The sequence below is a fragment of the Tarenaya hassleriana genome, unplaced genomic scaffold (genome assembly GCF_000463585.1).
Source record: "Tarenaya hassleriana unplaced genomic scaffold, ASM46358v1 Cleome3, whole genome shotgun sequence".
NCBI classification, from domain to species: domain Eukaryota; kingdom Viridiplantae; phylum Streptophyta; class Magnoliopsida; order Brassicales; family Cleomaceae; genus Tarenaya; species Tarenaya hassleriana.
Genome location: NW_010966177.1, coordinates 6,205,626 through 6,216,619, shown reverse-complemented (window position 1 = coordinate 6,216,619; position 10,994 = coordinate 6,205,626). Strand labels below are relative to the sequence as shown.

At 37.3% G+C, this 10,994-nt stretch overlaps 1 protein-coding gene across 2 annotated transcripts in view; it reads right to left on the bottom strand.

The window, feature by feature from the left end:
- Positions 1-9,850: 9,850 nt before the first annotated feature.
- LOC104819698 (brefeldin A-inhibited guanine nucleotide-exchange protein 4) overlaps positions 9,851-10,994 on the bottom strand; it is a 6,667-nt gene continuing 5,523 nt past the window's right edge. The window contains exons 10-11 of one of the 2 annotated variants that reach the window (XM_010549881.1): positions 10,697-10,987; positions 9,851-10,604 (exon numbers count right to left, since the gene is read on the bottom strand). In XM_010549881.1, coding sequence (XP_010548183.1) covers positions 10,008-10,604; positions 10,697-10,987 — 888 coding nt within the window. In that variant the 3' untranslated portion in view covers positions 9,851-10,007. Of the gene's footprint in view, positions 10,605-10,696 lie in introns of both variants that reach the window. The other variant, XM_010549882.1, reaches the window with a different exon arrangement.

The following is a 10,994-nucleotide window of genomic DNA, read 5'->3' as shown; positions in this document are numbered from 1 at the left end:
ATTTGCCGGAGGAAGTTCATGTAAGAGCCGTAAGCTTCGTTCTCAAAGCTGAGCAGTTGCGGCTCCGACAGGTTTTGAACAGTGCAGGCCCTCTTGAACTTCCGACAGAGAACCACGTCGCCGTTCAGTTGCTGCGAGTGGGAGGTTCCGATCAAAACAAAGTAACAAAATTTCTGTGTGGGTTGGTGTTCAAGGGTTTTCGGCGGAGTGAAAGAGTTGAGGTAACGATAAAAATTTTTTTATGTTTTTTTTTTCGTTTGTTTGAAAGGATTTATATGTTAGATTTGAAGAAAATCTTCGAGTTTGTTTCTGAGTTATATTCCGTGGGTTTTCCGAAAAAGTTTATGGGTAATAAATTTCATTTTGTCGGTTATAAAGCATAGTTTGTTCCAAAACCCACTAATTTCTTTTTGTATTTGGATTGGGATCCATTTTTGTTGGTTTGTCGGTTTGTAAGTGTTTAATATGGTTGTTTTTCTCTTCACAGGATGTCGGTTGACGATTTCATTGTCAGACTAAACATCTATGTGGGAGGTACTCTCGAAAAAGAGGATGGCGAGATAAAATACAGTAGTGGTTGTGTAGAGAAGATCGAGAGTAAGATGAATGTTGAATATTTGTCTTGGTTTTCACTTTGTGGACTTACTGAAGAAGTTGAAATTGTCACCTATGGTTGCAATGTGGTATAAGAAATCGAAGAAGACGATGTATAAGTTGAGACCAATCAAAGAAGATGTTGATTCAGGGATATGGGGTTTGATTATGTTGGTTAGGACGTGTGGGGAATTAGATATTTTCGTTGAGCATAAGGTTTCTGATGGTCCTATTATATCAGGACTATTATGTCAGGGAGGAGATGGTGAAGAGGTAGATTGTGATAAAGGTGATCGTGATGATGCTCGTGATAACTTAGGAGATGGTGATGGTGCTGATAACTTAGGAGATGGTGGTGCTGCTGATGCTGCTGATGTTGTTAGTGATGGTGTTGATTTAGGAAATGATGATGAGGATGGTGATTGTGGTGGTTTAGGAGATGGTGTTGATGATTTAGGTGATGCTGATGGTTTAGGTGATGCTGGTGGTTTAAGAGATGATGATGATGAGGTAGGTGGTTGTGGTGGTTTAGGAGATGGTGCTGATGATTTAGGAGATGATGTTGATGATTTAGGTGATGTTGGTGGTTTAAGAGATGGTGAAGAAGAGGGTTTAGGGGATTGCGATGGTTTAGGAGATGAAACACATAATATAGAGTATGGTGAATATGTAAGTGAGCCAGAGATGCATGACAGAGGCAATGAGTATCCTAGTACACCAGAAATCTCAGATGACGAGGGGGAGAAAGATTTGGAGCGTGAGAGATAAAAAATACTAATGGATGACCGGTCAAGTAGGTCTGTCGACCATAGTCTATTCATGGGTAAGACATTTAACACATGAGATGATTTTAAAGAGGAATTAGTGCAGTATGTTAGCTACCAAGTTTAATGTGAAGTTCTCAAGGTGTGCAAGGAGGAAAATTGCTGCAATTTGATGTGAAAAGGATTGTCCTTGGTACGTCTATTGCTCTGTGCATACATGATTGAACAAGTGAATGATAAAGACTTTTAACAATGGACATAACCACCCTAAGAGGACTCACTCAAACTTGTTGAATTCAAGACGTATTGCAAAGATTTTCCTCGAGAATCTTAGAAAGGAACTAGCTCTTTCGGCTAACAAGATTCAAACTCGGATGCAAGACAAGTTTGAAATGATAGTGTCACGGTGTCAATGTTTTAAGGCAAGGCGTATCGCATTGGGGACACTTGTTGAAGATCAGAATGCTCAATTTGCAAAGTTGTGGATTATGAGGCGGAGATTCATAGAGGTAATCCCAACACCACAACTGAGATTGGTACAACTATATCAAAAGACGGTACAAATATGTTTGACAGGTTTTACGTTTGTTTTGAGGTTTTGCGAGAGACTTGGAAGAAGCATTGTCGTCCAATTATTGGATTGGATGGATGTTTCTCAGAATGGTTGTTTAAAGGTGAGCTATTGGCTGCAATTGGGAGGGATGGTGATAACAGAGTGTATCCCATAGCACGGACTGTGGTACGTGTTGAGAATAATGACACATGGTCTTGGTTCTTGCGGAAATTAAAGCAAGATTTATGTCTCCGGAAAGGTGAATGCTTGACAATACATTCCGACAAACAAAAGGTATTGTGTATGTATTGATTCCTGAATTGTTAATTAGTTACATATAAAGGAAAAATAGTCCAATTAAATGTAAGTTGTCATTTATTTTGTAGGGTCTGATCCGAGCTATTTCCGAAGAATTGTCTCACTGTGAACATCGTATATGTGCTCGACATGTATATGCCGACTGGAAAAAGCAATTCAAGGACATTGAATATAATAAGTTTTTTGGGCTGTTGCATTCAGTTATAGCAAAGGTGAATTTGTCCAACATATTACTGCACTGAAATAATTCAATAATGTTGCATATGAGGCTTTGATGACTACAGATCCGAAGCATTGGTCTCGAGCATTTTTCAGAGAAACATCAAAATGTGGAGATATCAACAAGAACTTAAATGAGAGCTATAACAGTTCAATTAGAGATGCTCGTTTGCAACCTGTAGTGGATATGCTTGAGGATATCCGGAGATAAACTATGCAGCGGATTGCCAAACGGTTGAAAGATGTTGTGAAATGTGTGAGTGAGTTCACCCCTCATGCTATGGAAGAGTTGGAGAGTGCTCGGCTAAACACTGGGTATTTTATGGTTATTCCTAATGGGCATGGTAGATATGAAATGATGATTAAATGTAAAAGTTTTTCGGTCGATCTTACCTTGAAGACTTGTGCTTGTCGACAATGGGATGTTACCGGTATTCCATGCAATCATGCTCTTGCGGTTATCAATCAGTAAGTTTTCTTTAAGCACTTGATAATTATAGACATGATTGCTTCAACAATGTGTGTCATTAGACAAATGCTTTATTGTAGGTATATTTCTCCTTATTTTAGTAAGGCCACTTGGATTGCAACATATGAACATAATATCCTGCCTTTGAATGGAGAAATGTTCTGGCGGAAGATGATGAAGGATCCACTTGGTGTTCTCGTTCCACAAACAATGCCTGTACGACCCAGAAAGTTTCATCGGAAAAAGGATCCATATGAGTCACCTTCGAAGACAAGCCGTATTTCACGTCATGGCCGAAAAATGACTTGTACTAGATGTAAACATGTTGGACATAACATAAAGACGTGCAAGAACGAACCGTTTCAAGTGCATGGTCCACCGAGGGGGACGGGACGACCCCAGAAATCTCCGGTATAGCTTGGCCGCATTTGTCTGATTTGTTTCGTGGTTATTCTTGCTGATATTTAACTTATTTTCTCGTGTTTACAGGGAGAAGGTGAAACAAGTAGGAGACCACCACCGAGGAAAAAGAAAACTACTGCAACAAACTCGGCTCGTGCCGAAACTAGTGTTAATTATGTTGCTCAAGGTAAGATTTTAGTTCAAACATCTTGGTTTGATGACAAGTACTAATATCGTTGGTTATTGTAGGGTCTGTCATTCCAACACAATCAAGTCAGACAATTCAATCAGAAATTCCAATTCAACAGCTCAATCATCCTCTATTTGTTCCCTCATCATCAACCCCTCCCATTCCAGTTTCTGCATCGACCACTCATGTTGTCGTTTCGTTATCGCGAGTTCATAGAAGGTTTCAACCTTTACGGCAAAAGAACAAAGTCTGATAGACATCTACCCCATTTTTTGTAGATTTTTGGAGAAGGATATCTAGGGTTAGACCATCTCTTTGAGGTCAATCTAGCCTGAATATGTAGGGTCTTTTGTAGACAGATATGTCTGTCCTCTTTTGTACATTTTTTGTGAGGTGTGACCTGAATGATCCATTTTTTGTGGTTTAGGATATGATCCATTTCTTGTAAAGTGTGACATGACCCTCCCTCATTGTCGGATAAGTAATGCATAATGTAAATTTTGTAGATAGATATGTCTGTCCTCTTTTGTACATTTTTTGTGAAGTGTGACTTGAATGATCCATTTTTTGTGGTTTAGGGTATGATCCATTTCTTGTAAAGTGTGACTTGACCCTCATTGTCGGATAAGTAATGCATAATGTAAATGTTTCCATATATGTATTGTCGGTTTTTGCCTTTAAACATTTCCGAATTCAGAACATTCAATCATTAAACATGTATTACCATACCACTACACATCCGTTATATATCATCCAACAAAAAACTAGAATTTGTTACATAGCATCCAACAAAAACCTACAATCCTTTACATTCCCTTCAAAAAACTACAATCCGTTACATGCCATTCACAACAAAATATCACCACAATCCATTATATACCATCCCACCGAATATCACCACAATCCGTTACATATCATCCCACAAACACACACCATTACATAGTACAATAATCATATGACGGATATGTTGGGTTTCGCTACGGGTTCCTAGCATGCGATCATATCGATCTAGGGTTTGGTTTACTAGGTTTCATGCAGCGGAAGGATATTCTGAACCTAGTCAAACGTCACACGCAACCAGACCTGCAAAACCCGAACAGATCGTGTATATCACCGTGGGAATTGAATACTTACCTCTTTCCTGAAGATCTGAAAGTATCAATCGATCCAGGGCCTGTTTTAATCACCAAGAGCTAAAAGTACAGCTCCTCTACACGTATCCACACCGACGGGAAGGATTCCAAACGCTTTTGGAACCGATCTGCTAGGATCTGTGAAGTATATGAAGTGGGATCTAATCCCGAGAGCTAGAACTATGAAAGAAACGATTTCTTCTGAGTTTTTGCTCTGTTTTAGGGTTCTTTTCGTCTGTCTTAGGTTGAGGACGGCGTCCAATACCCTTCTTATAAGATAGGAACCCTAATCCTTGTGAAAAGAGACTTTTTCCGAGTATTGACTCGGTCCGAGTCAGAACTCTGACTCGGTCGAGTCAGAACGAATCAGCCCAAGCCCATTGTCAACTCTTGACTCGGCCCATTTAGTATTGACTCGGTCCGAGTCAAAACTTTGACTCGACCGAGTCAAAACATCAGCCAAGCCCAAAACACTTTCTGGGCTTCGGAACTGACTCGGTCCGAGTCAAGTACTGACTCGGTCCGAGTCAGAAGGCTGAAAACGTCCCGACACTCTGATTTGATCCGAAAACCGTTTTTCCGACCAAATCCAAGTCTTCCTTTCCGAAACTTCACATATAAGTCCATCCCTAATGGTGTGTGACCCTGTAGGCCCATTCGCAGTGGCAGCGGCCTCGAGAACCATTCCTGATCTACAAGTCATGGTTAGCCTCTAGCAAGACGCCATGACCACCCACGTTGAATTGAGTTAGAGGTGATCTAACCAAGGCAATAACAGCTCGAGTTCTGATCCTTTATCTCACGATATCATGTGTTGAACAAGGGCATGGTTTGAGCCACCCTTCAAGTTCAACCGCTTTCTCGTCTTGGCAAATCGACTAATAAAATAGATGCAACTTCATCTATAGCGTGGCCACGCATTTTCATAGTCCGACTTCCACGAGAGGGCCCAGCGATATCTCTCCTATTGAGGAGGTGATAAGTCCCATATTGCATGTCTATTATCTCCATATGATTCGTGAACGTATCTGATCAACGCCGTTATGATCATCCGGTTAAAGACGACGTTTGACGCAGTCAAGATACGCCACTCCTCATATCAGATACTCTAGACATCTCAGGTCTGAGGATCCAAGAACAAACCGCTTTATGAGATTCAAGTCATGACTCTGTCCATGTGACAATCTCATGCGGGTCAACCAGTCACTCGTTCACAACGAGTACCCATGATTGTGATATGCATCCAATGCATCAATCACACCTCATGCTAGTCTTAATTCATCATTGTTCCCACAATGATAACTGACCAGGGAGTTTAGAATCATTCTATAATGATTCAAGGATGCCGAAATATAACAAACATGCCAATCATATAACGGGAATGTAATGCATTCATAAACCAATGAATCAATACAAAGTCAAAATGTCAAATCACGGATCATCCTAGAGCATTACAACCAACAGGATAACCCATAATAGTAAGCAAAGAGGATCATAACAATAGTGATGACTCCAACAATTAGAATCGGCTTGCTTTGACCTCAACCATATGTTCTTCCATCTTCAATTTCAAATTCACCTTCTCCATCTCACGGTTCACAACTTCTTCAATCTTCTTCCATCTTCTTCAAGTTCAGACTCATTTGTTCTTCCACCTTCTTTTGCTCTTCTATCTTCTGCAACATCAGATTAACCTTCTGCGATTCCAAGTTCATCTTCTGCAACTCATTTTTGAAAACATCCGAATACGCTTTCATTTTATCCAATTCATTCCGACAACCTTCATTCTTCTCAATCAACGCATCATCAAGCCATTTGAAGAAATGCGAACATTTTCTCTGAAATATTACACAACACAAACATCAATATCTTTAAAACATAACACAAATACGAAAAATACAATTAAGCACAAACCTCCTGTGAAGCACAAGTAAAGAAAACTCTTCCAGGATTCTTGTCGGTTTTGGATATCCTTCTTGAAACCGGTCCTCCACATTCGCATCGAAAAGGAATACCTTTAGACTGACTTGATTCACTTCTTCCCCATTTTGATTCAGCGTTCGAATTTGACATGCTTTCAGATTGTTGATTCATCTTAAACTGCTTCAAAATTCCGATAAAGACATCACATTGTATTACCAAACGAAAATAAAGGCCTAAACCCCATTAGTCAACCATAACTTCTTCTGATTTCGAACCCAACCAGCATAACATTATGTAAAAGCAAAAAACTATACAACTTTCGACGCTTACCGTTTCCGCCGAAATCGACCGAGCTCCGACCTCAGCAGGAGTCGCACAACTTGGGTTAGAGAGAACCGAGAGTTTTTCAGTGTTCTAGAAGAAGAAGATAGAAGAGACAGAGAGAAGAAGAAGACTGAAGGAAGACAAGACAATGCCAATCTGGGTCTCTTTCGAACAAGTGGGTTAGGGATTTAGGGTTTCTTTTGCTGATGTGGACTAAAAACTACTGTGGCGACCACGTCATTCGATGATTGGGCATTCCGTCTATACCACATCAGCATTTTCCGTCGGGGTTTAACGACCTTAAGACCACATCACATAACGGGGATTAATCATTTAACGGTACTCGATTACAGGTATTTTTTAATCAGTTTTCAAAAATACATGTATTATTCAATAATTTAAAAAATACAGGTATTAAATTGAGACCAAAGAAAAGTACATGTATTTTACAGGGATTCTCCCAAAAACAAATAACAAAAAAAACACAACCTTTTATTGAAAATTCACGCGAGATTTTTTTCTTTTTGTAATAGAGCAAATAAAATAAAGGCAAGAGGCGTCGAACTCAAACTTTATTATTTAGATTATTGTTCATTTAAATACTTGTGTGTATTTTTTTTAATTTCAAATATAAATTTCAGAAATGATTTAGTATGAGTTACTTGATTTGTTTATTCATAAATGTTAGTATAATTGGTGATTTTACCCAAAAAAAAAGTTGCTACTATAGTAACTAGAATTTACAAATTTTGTGGGTATTTTGTATTTTTTACAATACAATAAATAGAGTTATAATCGTACCTATCTATATTATTATAACTTTGATATTAGTTGGACGTTATACGTAGCTCTCTTTATTCGTAGGGGCCAACAGTTATACGTAGCTCTAGTGTGTGTCTATATATATATCACATTGATTATATATTGATTATATCTTTGTTTATATATATATATATATATATATATATATTCGAATTGGATTTATAAACTTACCTATCTATATTATAACTTATACGTATCTCTCTATTCGAATTGGACGTTATACGTATCTCTCTATTCGTAGGGACCAACAATTATAGCTCTAGTGTGTGTGTGTGTGTATATATATCATATTGATTATATATTGGTTAAATCTTTTCTTTTGGCAAAATAGATTTTTTTTCGATTTATCACCGGTAATAAAATTTTACCAATTCCGTAAGTGCAGAAACTCCTGTATACTTATTCTGCATGAAGTATGAAATGAACCCTTTTTAATACAACTAATTTTGACTCAAAATATTTAATTATTTTGAGTTTTTTAAGAAACCATGTATATAATTCTTTGTATTATTGTATATAAATATAAGTATATAACCTAAGGTCGATTTAAGAAATGCATTGGTCAAAGATTTTGAATTCAACTCGTTTTAAAGATGATGTATATTAATAAAGACAAATAATAAGTCAAAGCTACTCAATCAAAAGAGGTCTTTGGTGTAATTGGTTAAAAAAGTTGGGTGTTTTTGTCTTAACTCTCATGTTCGAGCCGTCGTTGGAGAGAAAAAATATACGTAATTTAATTATAGTAAAACTGTTTTTAGATTCAAAATATATATATAATTAGGTCGAAAATTCGATAAACCAATTTGAATAATAATAATAATAATAATAATAATAATAATAAATTCAAAATAGTTGAATCGTCACGACCCTTGCTTTTATGCATGGATTAAGTCAGCCCTCGCAAAAACAATGCAGCTTTTACACATTTTTTTTAGAATTAAATTAATTTTCGTGGATATTAAATTGAATACAAAATGGTAGTTACATGGTTAGTGTTGGCAATTGATTAAATAAACGTAGAAAATTATACGTTCATAACTTCTTCGTGGATATTAAATTCGACACTAGGGTGGACTACAAGGTGACAGTTACAGTTTGGCTAGTGTTGACAATTAATTAAATAAAACTTATCAAGAAAAATATAGAAAATTTTATATGCTAATAATGTTTTTTATTATAAATTTAATTTATTTTTTAAATACCGATCATATAATTGAACTTACTCCATCATTAATACAAATAATCTGACAGTATTTTTAAAATATATATCATATTTCTTTCAATTTCTCCAAAAAACTACAAAATAAAAATACATTAAAATATTTTATAAAAAATGGAATAAATATGCTGTTTCAAAGTTTATTTACGAACCAATAAACTTGGAAGAAGCTTTTAAAATCCAAAAACCAAAAAAACTGATAATCAAATTTTATAAAATTAGTTTTACTAAAAACTTTTAAAGCCGTTTTAATGAAAAAATCAACTAAAATACTCTAATTTTTTGGATTTATAAAAATAAAAAATCAAAAACTCAAAATAAAAATTAATACCATTCAAAACCTTATTTTTGTTGGTAATTATCAGAGTGCCGTAATTTTTAACTCACATCTTTTTATCCTCTCATTTATATTCATTGTTACTACTTCAAAAACCCGAATTCGATTAAACTAGTTTAAACTTAAAAATCTACACGAGTAAACCGATTCTAACCAATTTTATTTCAATTGGATACAATTCAACCAAGTATATTTTTCAACTTAAAAAAGTGAACAACTGATCTAAGATTATGACTATGAATCATGATAATTTTTATTTTGAGATTTTTGTTTTTGGATTTTAACTTTTCGTTATTTTTGTAATATCTGTAAAATAAATTTTTACTAAGTAGTTTTTCGAATTTTTAGAAAAATTAAATCTATAAAATTTTAATTATCATTTTTTTTTATTTTAGATTCTAAAAACTTCAAAAACTTATACATCCAACCTTAAGGCCACCATAATTCTGTTTTAATATTTTACTTAATCCGAAACCTTGATATTTATATATCAACCAACAATAGAATTGCTAAATTTATAGAAAATTCATTATTTTGAATAGAGAAAAAAATTATAATATTTATTTCATCTTTTTTTTTCTTTCTATTTTTAACCAAAATAAACGTTCTTTTATTCTTGAGGACTTACTTCATCCTCTGTAGTTCAAAACTTAATATCGGCTGACGGCTTCCGGGAGAAAAAACAGCGATCGAGTTTGGAAAGACAGAAAAACTGTCTGGACGGTCGAGAATGGAGACTAGAAGAGGATGGGGCCTATACAAGATTTCAGGACATTGCTCAAAACGTACGGAACTCTGGGCGAGAAGTGCTCGCTCCTGACCAGATCCACCAGCAACGGGAAGAAGCTCGGCGAATGCCTCCTCATCGAACCCGTCTCCAGTCCCGACAACGCTTCCAATGCCGACATGAGCAGCCCCGTTCTCGCCGCCGCCTCTTCTTTCCGCTCCGTCTCCATCGGAACGATCCATCTCACGCTCTGTTTCGAAGGCGGCGAGAGCAGATTCCCCGTGCACGACAGGTACATCTTCACTACTTTCGTGCACTCGGCCACCAGCCGTGACTCGAGGTCTAGCTCTCGGGACACGTTCGGGTTATGGTCGGTCATGTGCCGGAGGAAGTTCATGTAAGAGCCGTAAGCTTCGTTCTCAAAGCTGAGCAGTTGCGGCTCCGACAGGTTTTGAACAGTGCAGGCCCTCTTGAACTTCCGACAGAGAACCACGTCGCCGTTCAGTTGCTGCGAGTGGGAGGCGATGCAGGAGAGAACGTCAACGAGGATCGTAATGTGAGTCGCCTTGAACGACCGTTGATGTTTTCGATACAAGTTACTGACAACCTGAAACCAAAAGACAGAGAAAAATGTTGTCCCAAATCAGTTCGGGAAAACTCATGTTTTCGGGGGGAGAAGAGAGAGGAAGAGAACGATACCTCAATGATCTGTAACAGGACGTCGATGTGATTCTTTGTTCGGGAAACCACGTATGACATTGTCTGCAGATTGTCTTCGTCGAGTTCGACTTTGTCTACACTATCGCCAGAGATTGTTTCTACGTCATCGATATCATCCATTGTTCTCAGGACCTTCATAAAACCTGCGAATGTCAGAGAGGCCGCTTCCTTCAGTGCCGAAAAAATCTCCGTCCACTCTTCTTCAGAGACGTTGCTCGCCAACCCGTCTGCTAAATTCAGCAGAACGGCGATTCCCGAGCCGGGAAAATGCTGAACC